We start from the raw sequence: 21049 nt of genomic DNA, 5'->3' as shown, positions 1-21049 counted from the left end.
GCTTATTTCAGCAAGACAATGCCAAGCCACGTGTTACATCAACGTGGCTTCATAGTAAAAGAGTGCGGGTACTAGACTGGCCTGCCTGTAGTCCAGACCTGTCTCCCATTGAAAATGTGTGGCGCATTATGAAGCCTAAAATACCACAACGGAGACCCCCGGACTGTTGAACAACTTAAGCTGTACATCAAGCAAGAATGGGAAACAATTCCACCTGAGAAGCTTAAAAAAATGTGTCTCCTCAGTTACCAAATGTTTACTGAGTGTTGTTAAAAGGAAAGGCCATGTAACACAGTGGTGAACATGCCTTTTCCCAACTACTTTGGCACGTGTTGCAGCCATGAAATTCTAAGTTAATTATTATATGCAAAAAAATAGTAAAGTTTATGAGTTTGAACATCAAATGGGGACGGCGTGGCGAAGTTGGTAGAGTGGCCGTGCCAGCAATCGGAGTGTTGCTGGTTACTGGGGTTCAATCCCCACCTTCTACCATCCTAGTCAAGTCCGTTGTGTCCTTGGGCAAGACACTTCACCCCTTGCTCCTGATGGCTGCTGGTTAGCGCCTTGCATGGCAGCTCCCGCCATCAGTGTGTGAATGTGTGTGTGATTGGGTGAGTGTGGTAATACTGTCAAAGCGCTTTGAGTATCTTGAAGGTAGAAAAGCGCTATACAAGTATAACCCATTTATTTATTTATTTATTTAAATATCTTGTCTTTGTAGTGCATTCAATTGAATATGGGTTGAAAATGATTTGCAAATCATTGTATTCGATTTATATTTACATTTAACACAATTTCCCAACTCATATGGAAACAGGGTTTGTATTAACAGATCATTTGGCCCCACTTCTCATTAGCAAATTGATCTGGCTCTCAAGTTTGATAGGTGTCTTCTCCAGTCTGCATGGTCCTGCTTTTTCCACAGATTTGGATTTGAACCAGGGCCACTTCAGAATAGTCTAATGTTTGGCCCTTCGCCATTCTTGAGTGTCTCTGGCTCATTGTCCTGTTGGAGGACTTATGATCTGCGACTGAGACCAAGCTTTCTAACATTTTACAAAAAGGATCAATTAGAATAATGCATAATGTTGGATATGGAGAACATACAAACCCTTTATTTGTTAAATCACAATTATTGAAATTCAACGATTTGGTGCATTTGCAAACAGCTAAAATTATGTATAAAGCAAACTATAACCTGTTGTCCAAGAATGTACAACAATTCTTCTCAACAAAAGAGGAGACATATATAACCTTAGAGGAAAATCTAATTTAAAACATTTGTATGCTCGTACAACACTTAAATCTTTAGTATATCAGTATGTGGAATTAAATTATGGAACGGATTAACCAAATAAATGGAACAAAGCACCAATATGATTCAGTTTAAGAAGTACATTACCCGTAGGGGCGTGGCTACAGGATAGAGTTGACAAATGGGAGTTCTTTGCATGCATGTTACAAAATTTTAGATTACATTGTCAATGATAGCAATGTTAGTAAATTATCTACTAGAAAAACAAATATTGTGTGGTGCATAGGGGTGATGTTTGATAAGAAATTATCGAGTTCGAGCCTATTATCGAATCCTCTTATCGAACCGATTCTTTATCGATTCTCTTATCGAGTCCAGATAGGTTGTTGTATATGGAAAAAAACACATTATTTGGTTTAACAAAGCTCACTTTTATTGTATAAGAAAAAAATAAAATCTAATGAATAAATAAATATTGACTGTTACCCCCCTAAAAAAATAAAATAAAATAAATATTGACTGTTGTTACCGAAAGTATATTAAGTGGGATTTTTCAGAAAAACAAATATATACAGCAACACAAAAACAACCTGTCACTGTGATCACTATAGGTGTATAAATAATAATATAGTGTTAAATAAAATCAGTCCCTTGGGCACAAAACTGAAAATAATACAGCGCTCCAAAAAGTGCACTTCTGCTGCTATTTGACATAACTGTTTGTTATGATGCTTTGACATTTTTGCACTTTATTTCTTTATTGAAAGAAAATTCTATGAAGAGAAAAGTTGTTTGCAAATGTGGTTACAATGCTACAAAATGAAAAGTTAAAGCTAAAAAAAGAAATACTCTTTATTGAGTTAACATTATTTCTTTATAGGGGAAAGATGTGATGTTATGAGCTAGGGAATATAACAACTACACTACCCAGCATGCAACGGGAGTGACGAGCATGCGCGGTAGCCCCAAAAAGCGTTGTTGCATGTCGCCACGCCGGCAGCTAAGAATGAGGCTATGAGCACGCTGTGAAAGTAAACGTCAAGAACTCAGCCAACACGCCTCGTCTGCATTATTTATAATTAGACAGACAACACATATACAGTGTGATTTTGTTGTGTTTACAAGGAAAGAAAAACAAAAGTTAAAAAAGGGAGATCATGTCATATATGTTGTGTATATATATATGTATGTGCTGCGGTTGCTTTAAGAATGTTGCGACAGCTGCCGTAAAGGAGGTGTGTTGCTAGCCTGGTTGCTATGTTTCCGGTTGGTCGTAAAAGTGTTCGTCATGTGTTTGTACCCTGCTCAAATCTCTCAGTAAAGTTATTCATTTGATTATACCTTTTGTTTTGAACTTTATTACACCTTGGAGCGCTTTTTCCGGTCCATTGTTTTTCCTGCTTTCCCTATCTGCGACTAATGACTGAGCTACGTGACGTCATTTCTTGTGATGTCCCAAGGGGCATTACTGGTCGGGACGGGATTCGTTCCGAGGGATTCGAATAAAGAACCAACTCTTTTTCTTTACTATAGTGGTCTCGATAACGGGTACCGGTTCTCAAAAAGGGATTTGAGTCTGAGGACTCGGTTCTTTTCTTATCGAACAACCGGGAAACCCGGTTTCGAGTATCATCCCTAGTGGTACATTACATGGGACATGCAAGTGTGAAAATGACATTAAATCCAAAGGTAAAAAAATTATAGTGTAGAAATGCACCCAATTGCTAGAAATGTAGTTTGGATTTGAACAATGTTCTGTGCTGATAGAAATGTTCCTCTTTTTTTTCTCAAATGTTCCTCTTTTTTTCCTAAAGGGTGCTCACATTCCTAATGTTTATATTCATACAGTATATTCAATGTTACAAAAAGCCCTCTGAGAACATCCATAATTGAGACGAGGCCCTCAATAAAAGCGAGTTTGACACCCCAATTCCATTGTCTTCTTAGTGCTCTGGCAGACTTGAAACTAACCCAAACGGCGCTGATCCAAAGACCTCAAGACACTATCCAATCAGTTAGTGTTAGTGTTCTATCTTTTTTGAGGTAGAAAAAGTTTCTCATTAAATTTAATAGGATTACCTGTATTTTATGGTACCGGTTCCTAATTGGGTCGGTCCAGGAAGACCATTAAGATTCTGAATTAATTAATCTGCTATTGTTATTTTTATTTTTATTTTTTTCTAGCTGACAGTCGTAATTATGACACGCTGCCACATTCAGTTCAAGTAAGGCAACTAGGCACAGGTAGAGGATAATCAGCTTGAAATAATCACAAATAAGGAAGCAGCCCCACACAAAAGTTTGTAACACAACAATATTTCCTCCTAATTACGTACGCTAATAAGAGTTAGTCTCAGTTTGAACTGAACGCCACTTAGCTCATGACCGCCGCGACGGTGCGCTTCATCAACCTGACCATCCTATAAGCCATCACCAGGCCAATATTAATCCACTCAAAAAATGAAACATTTTAATAATGGATCTTTTTATTAATTTTTTCCCACTCTTCTGTGAAATGGATCTCCCTGGGCTTGAAATAAATGACTAGAACTATAACACACATACCTCAGTGGCTGTCAACATTGGCTTTCAGGCCATCACTCAAATAGGTCCGTGTGCAACATAAACACAAATAACAATTCCTACACTGCAAAAAGTCAGTGTTCAAAAACACGGAAAAAAAAATTCAAAAATTAGGGGTATTTTACTTGAACTAAGCAAAATTATCTGCCAATAGAACAGTGGTTCTTAACCTTGTTGGAGGTACCAAACCCCACCAGTTTCATACGCGCATTCACCGAACCCTTCTTTTTTTTCAAATTCAAGACAAAGTTATATGTTTTTGGTAACACTTTAGTATGGGGAACATATTCTAAGTAACAAAGACTTAATTTAGAGTTTTTTTGGACACTAGGGGAACATATTCTAAGTAACAAAGACTTAATTTAGAGTTATTTGGTTAGGGTTAGAGGGTTAGGGTCAGGGTTAGAGGGTTAGGGTTATAATAAGGCCATGCCGAATATGGCATTAATAAGTACTTAATAATGATTAGTTAAGAGCCAATATGTTACTAATTTGCATGTTAATAAGCAACTAATTAATGGTGAATATGTTCCCCATACTAAAGTGTTACCATGTTTTTTACTGGTGCACAAAATGAACCGTGCATGAACATCACCTTGTTCAAAGAACAAAACCTACACAGTGCATGAACTCACAACAAATTACACACCTGCAAATCAGTGTGACTTCTGCTGTTGCCGTATCCGTAATACGCCGTTAAGGAGAAGTTTTTATTTACACGATGAGTCGGGTGTGTTTTGACCTCCGCCGAACCCCTGTGCCCGACTCACCGAACCCCTAGGGTTTGATCGAACCCAGGTTAAGAACCACTGCAATAGAACAAGAAAATTCGGCTTGTCAAGACTTTCCAAAACAAGTAAAATTAGCTAACCTCAATGAACCCAAAAATACCTTAAAATAAGTATATTCTCACTAATAACAAGTGCACTTTTCTTGGTAGAAAAAAAAAAATTTGACCTTTTTGCTCAATATGTTGAAAAATATTCTCAAATTAAGTCAATACTAGGGCCATTATCTTGACATAATGATATGCGCTCGGCATCATGATTTTTTTTTTCTTGCTTGAAGTAAGAAAAAGTAGTTTTATACTTGTGAGTGTTGATGACACAGCTTTGCAACAGTTGATATTCTAGTTTCAAGCATGTTTTACTCAATATAGGTCATCAAATCTCAGCAACAAGCTGTAATATCTTACTGAGATCATTTAGGACCAAAACCCTTAAAAGAAGTAAAGCACTCTAACATAAAATCTGCTTAGTGAGAAGAATTATCTTATTAGACAGAAAATAAGCAAATATCACCCATATTTGAGATATTTAATCTTACTTAGATTTCAGTTTTTGCAGTGTGTTGTTTCAAAATGCTCATCCACCTAACAATTTCCTGAGTTGCCCGATTCGCCAGTACATGTGCGTAAAACGGCAACGTCCTGCTTATTATGACTTAAGTCATAAAAAATGATAACAAAAATAATGACGCATGTGCATTCAAATTGTTTGAATAATGAAATAATTTTCCAAACATGAAGTACTTCAATTATGATTAACCAATAGAAAGCAGGTGCGTTGGCAATAAACTAAATAATAAATAAACAAGGAGTCGAACAGGACGTACTGCTAAAACAAGAGCACCAGGACAGGGAATAATAACATCCATCCATTTTCTACCGCTTGTCCCTTACGGGGTTGCGGGGGGTGCTGGAGCCCATCTCTGCTGCATTCTGGCGGAAGGCGGATTACACCTTGGACAAGTCGCCACCTCATAGGAATACTACCAAACACAGGGAAATACAGAACAAATCCCAAACTGTCATATGAGATTGTGACAAATGTGCATGGATTCTATTAAAGTGGGGGTTTTGATTATCTTATTATGATTAGGTTAAAACAAATATAGTAAAAAAACTACATTTTAGAAAAACTGCCATCAAGTAGGGATCGGAAGTGGCTGACAGATCAGGCAGTGACAAGCACATTGGCCAAACTCTAACAAATCAGATTTGATTATGAAAATGTTTAATCAAAAACAGTCCTTTGGAACATAAGACAGTCTCCTCCATATTCTTTTGTCTCTATGCTTTATTTCTGTGTCAAAAAGCTCCAGGTTGTCAGTATGCAGTTTGGCATATTCCAGTATTTTATTTTTCCAATTGTTACTTTTGTCAGTTTTGAGGGATTTCATTCACAGTTGTACAATTTTCAGTGACCAACAATTTTAAGCACGCCTGTAAATGTGTGGCATAATTCTGTATACCGTAAATTCCGGACTATTAGCCATGTACTTTTTTCCATCACTTTGAGCCCTGCGACTTGTAAAACGGTGCGTCTAATTTATGGAATTTTATTTCCACTAACGACCATGATGTTTAGAATTCAACAGACATTGAAAAAGTGTTATTATTTGAGCAATGGCACCATGTTTTGGACAAGTTTGCTCGCTGCATATGCTGCGGGATGAACGCCTACAGTATTTACTTCTGTTTAGTGCTTGCAACACGTGGATATACACATACCATTCCATCTTTTAGTTGTCCATAGCGTTTCAACTCATATGGATTCTTCATTCATCACTCCAAGTAACGTTTGTAAGTTTTACAATATAACTAAAACTATTCATACTTACTAAACCGTCCCATGTGTGATGTCTGTAGGGGTCTTTTCATGCATATTTGTACCTGCAATCGTAATGTAATCAAGCTAGCGCCGTTAACATTAGCTAACATGCTAACACGTTTACGAGTGTCTGTGTTAGTATTATTAACTTAGAATGGCATTTTTGTTTGTATTGTTTTAGTTTTGTAAATGCACCAAAATGTCACAGTGGAGTTATTGAGTCTGTTTAGCTGATTGGAAAACGAGCTTTGACAAGTAGTTGGTCCATGACGATAATGCTGTTTTGTTTGATAGGCCGTTTAACTGCCACGTTACAGACACCGTTTGAAAACGGTGAAGATATGTAAATAAACATTTACCAAATCTTTCTGTGTAAATAACTCTTTTCACAATGAATATATATGTGGAAATAAATGGAAAAATATTTGTCCTTCTAAAATTTAGTGGGTGCACTTTATAGTTCGGGGAAAAATGTTAAGTTTACACAGTAGGGTTGCCCCAATGCCAATATTTTGGTACCGGTACAGGTACTTTTCGATACTTTTCAAAATAAAGTTGATCACAAAAAAAATTATTTTTGGCTTCATTTTAACAACAAATCCTACGATATTTATAACATATGGTTTTTATTGCACTCAAACAACAATTTTAGAAGATTAAAATAAAAATTAAAAGGCATTTTCAATTAAATAACAAGGCGCTAATCAGAGAGCAATTTACAATTGTATATTACATAAAGTCTGCCATAATCTAGGATTAGGTTAGAATATAATAGAAAGCTTTATTGACATAATGATTTATGGTTACCACTCTTGGTCTGTGCTTTAAGAAAAATACAATAATACTAAAATCAAAAGTACTGTACACAGATAAGACATGTAGCAGGTAAAACACACATTGTTAAAGACAAAACACAAATTGTAGGAATTTCCATATGCATTAGTTTACGTTACACGGGCGGTTTGGACTCCGCTAATATTTGGCATCAAGCAAAGCAGTTCTATGCGCTTCTATGTGACTGTATGTGCACAGCAGGGAAGCTGGTTAACTTTATTACCTGTCAATCTGACTGCTTATTGTTAGGGCTGGGCGATATGGCCTTTCATTAATATCTCGATATTTTTAGGCCATGTCACAATACACGATATATATCTCGATATTTTGCCTTAGCCTTGAATGAACACTTGATGCATATAATCACAGCAGTATGATAATTCTATGTGTCTACATTAAAAAATTCTTGTTCATACTGCATTAATATATGCTCATTTTAAACTTTCATGCAGAGAGGGAAATCACAACCAAGTCAATTTAGCAAAACTGTATTTATTAAACAGTTATTAAGCAGTGGCACAAACATTCATGTCATTTCAAAACAGAAAGTGCAAGATTGTCAGAGACATTTTAAAACAAGCTATTAGTGCACTTTTGTGCATGATGACACACAAGATATTTCAATAAGTGTCACATAAAAATGAGCTGCATATCAAATAGTATATGTCCTACGGTGTTGATGTGGAAATAGTTGTTTCGGCATTTAGTTGGTGTGTCACCGAACGGAGATGTAAAGACATATTCCCGCTTGAAGCCAAACCACCGTCAGACGATGGACCCGTGCTGTTTTTCTTGGGAATGAATTATTCCTCCATTTAATACCAGATTCGCACTTTCTTTCTCTCGTATTACCACTCAAACCCCACCGTTAGCTGTTAGCATCACAGCTAACGTTAGCATGTCACTACCTCTCTCTATAGTACCGGGAGCGTGTGACGTTGCTCATGTGACGTATGTAAGAAAGTGGGCTTGTTTTAAAGGCCTACTGAAATGCGATTTTCTTATTTAAACGGGGATAGCAGGTCCATTCTATGTGTCATACTTGATCATTTCGCGATATTGCCATATTTTTGCTGAAAGGATTTAGTAGAGAACATCGACGATAAAGTTCGCAACATTTGGTCGCTGATAAAAAAGCCTTGCCTGTACCGGAAGTAGCAGACGCGTAGCGTGACGTCACAGGTTGTGGAGCTCCTCACATCCGCACATTGTTTACAATCATGACCACCAGCAGCGAGAGCGATTCGGACCGAGAAAGCGACAATTTCCCCATTAATTTGAGCGAGTATGAAAGATTTGTGGATGAGGAAAGTGAGAGTAAAGGACTAGAGGGCAGTGGGAGCGATTCAGATAGGGAAGATGCTGTGAGAGGCGGGTGGGACCTGATATTCAGCTGGGAATGACTAAAACAGTAAATAAACACAAGACATATATATACTCTATTAGCCACAACACAACCAGGCTTATATTTAATATGCCACAAATTAATCCCGCATAACAAACACCTCCCCCCTCCTGTCCATATAACGCGCCAATACAACTCAAACACCTGCACAACACACTCAATCCCACAGCCCAAAGTACCGTTCACCTCCCCAAAGTTCATACAGCACATATATTTCCGCAAAGTCCCCAAAGTTACGTATGTGACATGCACATAGCGGCACGCACGTACGGGCAAGCGATCAAATGTTTGGAAGCGTACTCACGGTACCGCTTCTGTGTATCCAATTCAAAGTCCTCTTTGTAAGAGTCTCTGTTGTCCCAGTTCTCCACAGGCCAATGGTAAAGCTTGACTGTCATCTTCTGGGAATGTAAACAATGAAACACCGGCTGTGTTATCCGGCACACCAGTCAAAGGGTGCATTCTACGGCGGGGGTGCGTTATCCAGCACAACACCTGCCGCAATACACCGCTTCCCACCTACAGCTTTCTTCTTTGCTGTCTCCATTGTTCATTGAACAAATTGCAAAAGATTCACCAACACAGATATCCAGAATACTGTGGAATTTTGCGATGAAAACAGACGACTTAATAGCTGGCCACCATGCTGTCCCAAAATGTCCTCCACAATCCGTGACGTCACGCGCTGACGTCATCATACCGAGACATTTTCAGCAGGATATTTCGCGCAAAATTTAAAATTGCACTTTAGTAAGCTAACCCGGCCGTATTGGCATGTGTTGCAATGTTAAGATTTCATCATTGATGTATAAACTATCAGACTGCGTGGTCGGTAGTAGTGGGTTTCAGTAGGCCTTTAAAGCCTCTGTAAGAAGGAGAGACAGGAAAGAGTGAGAAACGCATGCAGTTTAATGCCCCGCAGCTAAAAGCAATTGCGTGAGAACGTATATTCGAATATCACAATAAAGTCATTTTCTATACCGCACAGAGACAAACCTGCGATATATCGAGTATATCGCCCAGCCCAGCTTGTTGTTATGGTCCGCTGCCCGGATCATAGTTTATCTACGTTTTGATTCACTTGTTTAAGTTCTGTTTCAGCACCCCGGTTTTGTGTCTCCTTGGTTGCTATGGCTATTCATTGTTTTCACCTGCCTCTGATTAGTGTTCGGGGCTCTCACCTGTTCCCGGGCACTAATCAGAGAGCTATTTAGTCCTGCCTTTTCCCCGTCAATCAGTCTGGTGCTTTTGTTTGCTCTCATGCATTTATCACGTTGGTTCCCTGGGCTTTTTTGTACGCTAAGTCTTGTCTTAGGGTTTCCTGGTGAGCTATCCCGTTAGCTTCCCGTTTGCAGTCGGCACGCTCTCGCTCTCCTTGTGTTTGCTCGTTTTGTTCGTTTTTGTATTTTTTGTAGGATTTATGCAAATAAATCGTTGTCTTACCTGCGCCCTGTCTCCGGAGTTCCTGCTGTCACCGTCGGAAGAACAATGCGCGCATCACCATGCCTCCTCGTCCTCGTCATTGTTACACTTGTTATTTAATTGTTTAGCTAAGTTTGAATAAAAGATGGTAACACTTTAATCATGCCAACTTTGGGGAGGCATTTTTTTAAGCATTGCTTGCAGCGTGACGCCTCTGTGTTTTAAAACGTCATCTTGATCGATAGTTTCGAAGCCCAAATACCTCCATATTGCGCCTTTATTTGCCATTTTTCCTCTCCTTGAGATTTTTTCCTTGTGTGCTCTGCTGAGTGTATGCGCTGACACACTCAACTTGCTCCTCCACTCTGTGTGATAAAAAACGTAGGTTTTTTTTTTGGCAGTGTAGTACCATTTTGAATTCATTCCGGTGTACCGTGCAACCCTAGTACATAGTAGGGTCTTACAATCAGACACAGTGTGTAGACAGAAAAGGGAGAACGGATGCATTTTGGCTCAAAAACTAACGATAAAGGTGAAGTTATAACACTGGGAATAATAATAATAATAATAATTTAATAATATTTTTTGGCATCACAACATCTTCTTTCATTTTTTTAAAATGTATATTATGTTTATAAACTCAAGAAATATGTCCCTGGACACATGAGGACTTTGAATATGACCAATGTATGATCCTGTAACGACTTCTAAATCACTAATCCTGGTCTCCATGGCGACAAATAAAGTATGTTTCTTACAAGTATCATCCCTGCAGGACGAGGAATAGCTAAACATGCTTCACTACAGGCCGTCAAAATGTAAACAAACACCATGGGTGGATCCACACCTGACATCCACTGTAATGATACCAATTACAGGCACGTATCTAGTCGATACTACTGTGATTGCATCGATATTTTTTGGTATCACAACATCTTCTTTCGTTTTTTTGAAATGTATATTATGATTATAAACTCGGGAAATATGTCCCTGGACACATGAGGACTTTGAATATGACCAATGTATGATCCTGCAACCAGAGGTGTGGACTCGAGTCACATGACTTGGACTCGAGTCAGACTCGAGTCATGAATTTGATGACTTTAGACTCGACTTGACAAAATGTAAAAAGACTTGCAACTCGACTTAGACTTTAACATCAATGACTTGTGACTTCACTTGGACTTGAGCCTTTTGACTTGACATGACTTGACATGACTTGCTACTTTCCCCAAAACCCAAAGATGAAAAAGTTATTCGGGAGCGCTCCGTATTTTTCATTGTGTACTTGTCTATCAGCGTTGCGTGTGTCAGCTGGTGTGCTGTCAGTACAACAGCCAATCAAATTAGATCTACTTTGTTTTCATCACACAGCATTCATCCAATCAAATTGCAGGACAACCAACGAAGAAGACATGTCCAAACCACACGCCAGTGAACAAAAAATGATACCTAAAATAATTTCGTTTGGGTATAAAAATTACGAGGTGGTCAACACAAAACGGTTTGCAGTATGCAACACATGCGGTTCGAAAATTACTGATGGAGAGGAAACAACTTCCAACTTAGTCCGGCATTTGAAGTTGCACAAAGAACGGTAAGTTTTGAATGTAAGATAACGTTTATTGGCTAAGTAACGTGACTTTTATTTGCTGTGTAGTTAAATCAGTGAGGCTGTAAACTCACTGCTAACGTTATAACGTTATTGCAAACACGGGAATCTGTTGCAGTTCACTACCTTATTCATACTTTTTGTTCAGTGATTTTTTTAAGCAGGGTTAGTCAATATATCACACGTAACGTTAGACGGCAGTCAGCAGCACCGCGTATTTTAGCCACCTAAAAAAAGACAAATATGGTAAAATAAAGGTCAGTTAAAATGTATACTATATTATGAATATGTGTACCGTTTTAGCTAGCTTTCTGACATACTGTTGGTTGTTTACCTCAGTGGTCCCCAACCACCGGGCCGCGGCCCGCTACTGGTCCGTGGATCGATTGGTATCGGGCCGCACAAGAAATATATATATATTTTTTTTTTCTTTTTTTAATTAAATCAACATAAAAAACACAAGATACACTTACAAGTAGTGCACCAACCCCAAAAAACTCTCTCCCCCCTTTTGTTCTGGGCATTGAACATGAAGACTCTTCCTTCACTGTTCCGAGTGGCCATGAGAGTCTTGGCAGTGCCTGCCTCCAGTGCTCCAGTGGAGCGAGTTTTCAGCCATGGTGGCATCATACTACGCCCCCATCGTGCACAAATGACTGACAGACTCTTGGCTAATTTGGTCTTTTGCAAATGCAATGCAGCATAGGGCCCTGACATATAAAAAGTACAACTTTTTTGTTATGTTCACGTATATGTCATGTTTTTTCAATGTTAACACTTTTGTACAAATAAGTACATTTGCACTTTATTTTTCAATGTGTTTGTTCTGTAAAGGAATGAGTTAATGTTTAAAATGACTGGTTAATAGTGCTATTATGAAGTGCAATGTCAGCACAATTTTCTTTCCTGCAATTTAAAATGCACTTGTTTTAATAAATAAATACAGCGTTTGAAAAGCATACACAATCTGTGTTAATATATTAGTCTGTGGTTAAAAGGACTTGAAAGGACTCGAAACTCAAAATGCAGGACTTAGGACTTGACTTGAGACTTTCCAGTCTTGACTTTGGACTTGACTCGGGGCTTGCCTGTCTTGACTCGGGACTTGACTCGGACTTGAGGGCAAAGACTTGAGACTTACTTGTGACTTGCAAAACAATGACTTGGTCCCACCTCTGCCTGTAACTACTTGGTATCAGATTGATAACCAAATGTGTGGTATCATCCAAAACTAAGTAAAGTATCAAACTACAGAAGAATAAGTGATTATTACATTTGAACAGAAGTGCAGACAGAACATGTTAAAAGAGAAAGTAAGCAGATATTAACAGTAAATGAACAAGTCGATTAATAATTCATTTTCTACCACTTGTCTTTAATAATGTTAACAAAATAATAGAATGATAAATGACACAATATGTTACTGCATACGTCAGCAGACTAATTAGGAGCCTTTGTTTGTTTACTTACTACCAAAAGACAAGTTGTCTTGTATGTTCACTATACTATTTAAGGACTAAATTGCAATAAGAAACATATGTTTAATGTACCCTAAGATTTTTTGTTAAAATAAAGCCAATAATGCAATTTTTTTATGGTCCCCTTTATTTAGAAAAGTATCGAAATAATTTTAGTACCGGTACCAAAATATTGGTATCGTTACAACACTCGTACACAGTATAGTGAAAGTCTGTTTTCTGTCCATCCAGCTTCGTAAAGCCATTGAGGGCTCCGTGACGGTGAAAGGCGTGAAGGTGCGTCCACCTCTGGCCAGTTTCCGGGACAGCGGCACCAGCAGCAGCGAGACCGACGCCACCGAGCTACACAAGCTGTGGAGTCGCCAGAAGAGCGCCTCGCTGCCCCGCGAACACGCCCCGTCAGAGTGCGACGAGAAGTCCCAGTGAGGTACAAAATAGGACATGACCAGGTCTTACAGTCTCTTCAGTCAAAAAAAAAAAAAAAACATGCAAAATTCCTCAGGGCTACGAATCAATATTTCATTGTGGAAAGATTTCGACTGCACCGTCAGCCTCGTCTTCTCCTCGCAGTCATTTTGTGCAAGACACTCCTCAGGGGAGCCAAACGCATCTCAGCCTGTGTCCTGCTCTCTATTAGCACCTGGGAACCAACAAGTGGTGAATTTCTAAAACAAACAAAAAGGGATTTTCTTTAGCAGATATTACTTAGTTAGTCTGATCTGAGAGTAGCAGTCTGGTGTACTGTAAATGTGCGTGTATGCTGATTAAGCACTGTTTTGTTTTGCACTGGAAAGACTCTTTGGTGTCCTCCCCCTTTTAGAGTATGGACCAGGCAAGCAGACATGCCCAACATAGCCTGTAACTATTTGAATAATGCATCCCTTAATGCACAGAAACATGGCCCTAAGTTTATGGCCTATCTAAATATAGATCTGACTGATCAGACGGACAGCAATGGACGGAAGTAAGCAAAGATTCAATGAATGAATTTGCCTCCAAATCAATGCACCTTTCTTCACCTTTGCTTTAGAGACACTGGATAGTATAAGAGATGATCAAACGTGCACGAAAAGGGAGCGGAATCCGCTTCATTACTGCCGTACAAAGGGTAGAAACACTACAAGAAATCAATGGAAAGATGGTCGATTTTAAAAATGAACCTTGTTTAGCCACTCAATTATTAGCTTTTGCAACGGTGGAGGAAATCGGAGCCCTCGTTGTTTTAATGCATGGATTCAGTCAGCAGTGAGCCTGACATGACAGATAATAAGTACTGTGTATTTAATAATTCATGTCTACCATAATGCTTGAGGTTGGGCAAGGTGTGCTCTGTTAATGGAAAGAAAAACACTGATTTCTCTTCCTTCTCCTCCGTGCTTCTGAGCCACAAAACTCCATGTCCCTATTTTATATATATATATATATATATATATATATATATATATATATATATATATGTATATATGGTATTTTTTTAATAGACCTGTACTACACCCACGGAAATGTTACTACAGTGCTCCGTGCCGTGAATACACACACTTGTAGCCGCCATCATTATCAGTTTCGCTTTTGATGTTCTGCACAGGTTGTACTGTAAGTATGGTGACACCAGCAGCATGGATTAGCATGAAATATACAGTGGTATGTCAGTTTGTTGGACAAAATGTGGCCACTCGGTCATCGTAAACCTTCCACGTAATTAAATAGCGCGTTTGCTCGCATGTAAACAAAAGAATCCCACTCAGTCTCTGCGCTTGTTTTAATTGAGTCCAACTGCAAAATGATCCACCACCAAGCCAGAGGGCCAAAGAAAGTTGTGAGTGGCAGCCCTTTTGTTAAGAAAGTGAGAAACGTCACTGAATTCAAAACAGAACTCGTAGCAAAGTACAAAAGTGGCTCATTTATATGGATGTCAAGGGGATGGGTAAATGATGTGTGGCAAAGTCACTGGCTGTATTGACACTGCACTGCTACTGTGTTGGTGTTTCCTAATGGTGTCATCTGGCGGATTAAAAAAGTTATTTCCGGACTTTTGAGCGCACACCCATCAAATTTTTAGAAATAATAAATATTGTTACATGTGTTAGCCGCACCGGACTATAAGAAGCAGATAAATACCGGCACTAAATATTTTGTACATTTTTATTTACATAACTTAATTGTTTCCAAACACACGGTAGTGAAAATGGCTGATCATCGTCATGGACCCACTAGCTGCAAAAACTAGCTCTCCATTCGGCTAAACAGACTCAATAACTCCACCGGGACAATTTGGCGAAATTACCAAACTGAAACAATACAAAATAATGCCATTCTAACTTAAAAATACTAATAAACGTTTTGGCATATTAGCTAATGCTAACAACGCTAGCTTGATTACCTTACGATTACATCACACATTCGGACGGTTGAGTAAGTACGAATAGTTTTAGTTACGTTGTAAAACTTACACAAGTTTAAAGGTTTGAATGGAGAATCCTTTGGAGCAGAAACGCTAAATGCTTTCGGTTCAAAGGACGAAACAGAAAATACGTTTTCATCCAGCAACACGGGCTGTGAGCGATGTAGTCTAAAAGATGGCGCCATAACACAAACAATACCACACTTTTTCGGTGTCCGTCCGTGTTTTATGAAAACTCCAAACATTATGGCTGTTAGCGAAAAAAAATCCATAAATAAACCGCACCGTTTTATAAGCTGCAGCTAAGCATTGTAAAAAAAATCTAAAGTAGTTTTTTATAGTTTGGAAAATACGGTACGTTTGACCATACAATAAAATTCATAGTTAGCGAATAAAATGTAACTTATCTTAAACTATGGTAAACAGGAAGAAAAATAACATGTACCGTATTGTTCGGAGTATAAGTCGCACCGGCTGAAAATGCATAATAAAGAAGGAAAAAAAACATATATAAGTCGCACTGGAGTATAAGTCGCATTTTTGGGGGAAATCTATTTGATAAAAGCCAACACCAAGAATAGACATTTGAAAGGTAATTCAAAATAAATAAAGAATAGTGAACAACAGGCTGAATAAGTGTACGTTATATGAGGCATAAATAACCAACTGAGAACGTGCCTGGTATGTTAACGTAACATATTATGGTAAGAGTCATTCAAATAACTATAACATATAGAACATGCTATACGTTTACCAAACAATCTGTCACTCCTAATCGCTAAATCCCATGAAATCTTATACGTCTAGTCTCTTACGTGAATGAGCTAAACAATATCATTTGATATTTTACGGTAATGTGTTAATAATTTCACACATAAGTCGCTCCTGAGTATAAGTCGCACCCCCGGCCAAACTATGAAAAAAACTGCGATTTATAATCCGAAAAATACAGTACCTTAAATTACCTCACACTTTGGATCTATTCCTTTTTCAAAGTTCTATTTAGATCAACGATGGCCATCATACTCAATGCCAAACGCGGGTCGCCAATCTTCCGACATCTTTCGAGAGAAGTTCTTCCTTATGAATACAATTTGGCGCTTAAGTCAAATGATACGTCAGCTTTGTCGGTCACATGTTTGTTTGTTAAAGTGACACACACATCAATGTGTTCTAGGGACACCGTATCACTCCCCGTGTTTCATGATGTATCAATTCTTCTTTGCATAGTTCAAACCATAGTTATTGTCCATAAAATGTAGCGTTATTGAGCGATTAATCGGATCGGCGTTATTTCCTACAGGACAAATTCATTTTGCAACAGACAAAATACCGAGGTACCACTGTATATTCGAAATGACGGCAATGCACCAAAAACCAAACTCATGACAAAAATGAAATAATTCAGAGATATTTTCAACCATATTTTTTTAAGGGGTTTTCGTGGATCAGTTTCTACGTAACAACATGACTGTAATATAAAATGATAATTTAATGTTTTAACCAATCCGATATTCTTTCCACGAGGGGCTTCTTTTATATTGTTTTCTATCGTTGCTATTTGTCACATTGTCTTTTTTTATACTTTGCAAATATGCAGTCCCGCTCACTGATGTTTCATCGACTCCATGTGGACGTCACATGTACGTACAGTAGAGGTACTTCACAGGTGTGCCAATACTCTAGACCAGTGGTTCTCAACCTTTTTTCAGTGATGTACTCCCTGTGAAATTTTTTTAATTCAAGTACCCCCTAATCAGAGCAAAGCATTTTTGGTTGAAAAGAAGAGATAAAGAATTAAAATACAGCACTATGTCATCAGTTTCTGATTTATTAAATTGTATAACAGTGCAAAATATTGCTCATTTGTAGTGGTCTTTCTTGAACTATTTGGAAAAAAAAAGATAGGTTTTTATTTATATTTATAAAGGATTTTTGAATTGTTGCTATTTTTTAGAATATTTAAAAAAAATCTCACGTACCCCTTGGCACACCTTCAAGTACCCCCAGGGGTACGCGTACCCCCATTTGAGAACCACTGCTCTGGACATAGCAATCAAAGATTGATTAAGACATACGAGTATACCTTTCTTGGTGCCTTCCGTTGTGTAAGGCCCGCCATATATACATTACACATGTTCACCATGCAAACTGAGATAGTTGTATATTTATTAGCGTGTAATAATCATAGTTGGGGTTTGTCATGTCTTTCTTTTCTTATAGCTACTGCAAATGTAAATAATCAAATGTGCAATAACGGTCGTTCATCTCACTTTGTAACACTGTTTGGACCGAGTGCAAAGATAACCTTATTTTTTTAAAGTGTCCAGAAAATGAATGTATATTGGAGCCCACATGTTGATGTTTGGCTTTTTGAGCGGGAAGGTTTCCTTCAGAAGTTTGAATTTCATTCAAATTCGGCACAACTATAAAGGCACTGTTTTTTTTTAGGATTTTTAGGTGATTTGCTTTTAATAATATTTCATATGGACAAATCCATCCTCTCTTTGCAGCTATAACAGCTTTTGCCTACTCAGCATTTCTCTTCTGGTTCATTCCAAAGGTGTTTGATTGGGTTTTCCCACTCGTCAGACTCATCTAAGGATGCCTTTATGGACCAAAACGGACTTCCAAACAATTTAAAGTCAAAGAATTGTTCAAGTAAGATTAATTAATGAAGTCTAACAATATTGATTCATAAACAAGTTGTCTGTCCATATTGTGTACAGGTATGAACTTGGGTTGTCCCAATCCGATATTGATATCAGTCCGCATCAGCATAAAAACAAGCATCGTATTGTATAATTGTTTGCATCTAAAATCGCCGATCCAAGCAGTCCTGCAGCTTGTTAACTGTCCGTTAACATCTAATTGGCCTCCAGTTAACACACAATGTTGATTTTTCCTGTGTTTTAGTGAAGTCATCAAAAGGTAAACATGGTAGGCTAAAGGCTAATAAGAGCTAGCAGCTACACAACAGCTAAGCACACAGTAGCACACAAGCTAGACATACATAATAAGTGTCCTTGATTAAACAATATTGCAGTGTAAAACAGCACATTTGGCAATATAAACAAGTATTAAATAATGATAGGCAGAAGGGTATTAGAAAGTATAACGTGTCCGCATCATTCAACGTACTGCATCACAAGCTTAAGTTAATCAATTATTATTGTGACCACTAGGTGCCACCAAAAATGTAGTACTGCAATACCCACTTCAACTTAAAGAAATTATAAGTTAATAATAAATAAGTTGGTATCATTCATACCTACCATTGTGCTCTGTTTGAGTAATATATCTGGATCGAACCTTTTCTAAACATTTCACACTACAAAATAATAAAAGTATGTATGATTCGTGCTGAAATCGTATAAGACTAACATCGGTATCGGCCAATACTTAGGACTCTGTATTGTATCGGAAGTGAAAAGTTGTATCGGGACACCCCTAGTTTGAACGCACTCTTGGCTCGGCTTCGGGGAAACCTTCCCTGCTAAAATGCACTAACTTTCACAGGTGAACTTCATAGGACTTTCTCTAAACTTATGAAATGTCCACTTGTTTAATGTTTCAGTACTTTTTTTGGCAAAATTCACAAAGGTTTTTTTTTTTTTTTTTCTTGAGGTACTGTTATTTTGATCAATTATTAGGTGTGGTCTTAGCCTTGCTATGTCAATTATTAGGTGTGGTCTTAGCTTTGCTATGTCAAAATGTGAACATAAGGAGGAAGACTGTTTGATTACCAATGAAAAACTACTGAAACATTCAACGGTGGAAGAACGTTTAAAGAAAGTCAAATTAGGTTGAGTGATGTGTCTGATTAATCCTGCTGAATGGATGGTAGTTGGAACTGTTGCACAAGCCCAACGGACAAATCGTTGTTATCGACTTTCTTCTAAGGTTAGGTGGACCTTGATTTAAAAACAGATCCTTACAACAGTTGAGGGTTACCTTTAATACACCATTTAGGGCTTTTTGAGTGAAGATCGTACATTAATCAGGGCCTTCAGAGCAGCAACGCTGAAGGCCAAACCAGAGAGTTATTTTTCACAATGAAAAAAAAATCAACACTGTTTTGTATATCAGGGACAAATAAATGATACTTTTAACAAGCAAGTGTTGTCTCGCTGTCTTTGTCCTAACTTGACTTCATACCAGTCTCTTCTCTCTCTGCTGCCAGCTACACCCAGGATCAACTGTTGGTTGCTTTGATGGTTTTTGTCCAGTCACACACCCAGTCAAAGACCACTCCAAGAAGACACTTTATGTCTCCTGTAATCCAAACTCGCCACATTGATAGATATTCCAAATGAAAGAAAAACCGCAGAAGGTTACAATTAACTCATCATTGCCACTGTGGTTGTCTTTTCTACTTTGCTCAAAGGTCGGTAACGGAACCTTTGGACTGGCGGTCCCCCTTTTTTAGAAGGGTGACTGGAATTTTCGGCCACTTGCTGATTTGATTCCGATTTTAGGGTGACGATTCGAGTCAGAATCGATTTTCGATTTAACCTGGTTCTCGTAATATATTATTTGGTATATAAATTGTAGAGCTGTCTAAGAACGCGATGATAACGCGTTAACTATAAGTTCCTTTGTGATTTACATTTCGACAGTCACATCAAATCAGTAACAAAATCGGCCTACTATCACCTCAAAAATGTAACAAGACTTAGAGGGCTCATGTCAGCTCAAGACTTAGAAAAATGTGTACATTCCTTTATTACCCGTAGGCTAGACTATTGTAATGGTCTCCTTGCAGGTCTTCCCAAAAAAAACTGTCAGGCAGCTACAGCTTGTTCAGAACGCTGCTGCTAGAGTTCTAACAAAGACCAAAAAATGTGAGCACATTACACCAATTCTTAAATCCTTACATTGGCTCCCTGTACATCAGAGAATTTATTTCAAAATCCTCCTGCTCACATATAAATCACTACATAGTCTAGGGCCGAAGTATATCACTGATATGCTCCCACTATATAAGCCCTCTAGATCACTAAGATTTTCTGAGACCAATCTGTTAGCGGTTCCGAGAGTAAACTCAAATCAAGGGAGAGCATCATTCAGTCACTATGCAACAAATAGCTGGAATAAACTTCCTGAAGATGTCAGACTTTCCCCAACTCTGACTACTTTTCAAACTAGACTAAAAACTTTTATGTTCACCTTAGCTTTCAGCTAAATCTTTTAATCTTTTAACTTTTAACGTCCGCACTGTTTTTATTTATTTTTATTGTCTGCATCTTAATTTTGCTTTTATTTTCTTTCATTTCACTTTGTTGTACCACATGAGTCTGCCTTGTGTATGAAAAGTGCTATACAAATAAAGTTGCCTTGCCTTGCCTTTTAACCGAATTCTTTTTTTTAACAGACGATTAACAACTGTTTGACCCTCAAACTGATCCGTAACGGGGGAAATTGACTGCCTTCACTAGTTTCTGATG

At 38.1% G+C, this 21049-nt stretch overlaps 1 protein-coding gene across 3 annotated transcripts in view; it reads left to right on the top strand.

Moving 5' to 3' along the window:
• The window catches only part of clcn2c (chloride channel 2c), a 456474-nt gene that overhangs the window by 405332 nt on the left and 30093 nt on the right, over positions 1-21049 (top strand). For 2 of the 3 annotated variants that reach the window (XM_061925436.2, XM_061925435.2), the window contains one exon: positions 13433-19713. In XM_061925436.2, coding sequence (XP_061781420.1) covers positions 13433-13627 — 195 coding nt within the window. In that variant the 3' untranslated portion in view covers positions 13628-19713. Of the gene's footprint in view, positions 1-13432; positions 19714-21049 lie in introns of those variants that run through there. The other variant, XM_072911968.1, reaches the window with a different exon arrangement.

The sequence above is a fragment of the Nerophis lumbriciformis genome, linkage group LG30, assembly GCF_033978685.3.
Source record: "Nerophis lumbriciformis linkage group LG30, RoL_Nlum_v2.1, whole genome shotgun sequence".
NCBI classification, from domain to species: Eukaryota; Metazoa; Chordata; class Actinopteri; order Syngnathiformes; family Syngnathidae; genus Nerophis; species Nerophis lumbriciformis.
Note: the sequence above shows the minus strand (reverse complement) of the source record. Positions and strands in the feature narration are given on the sequence as shown.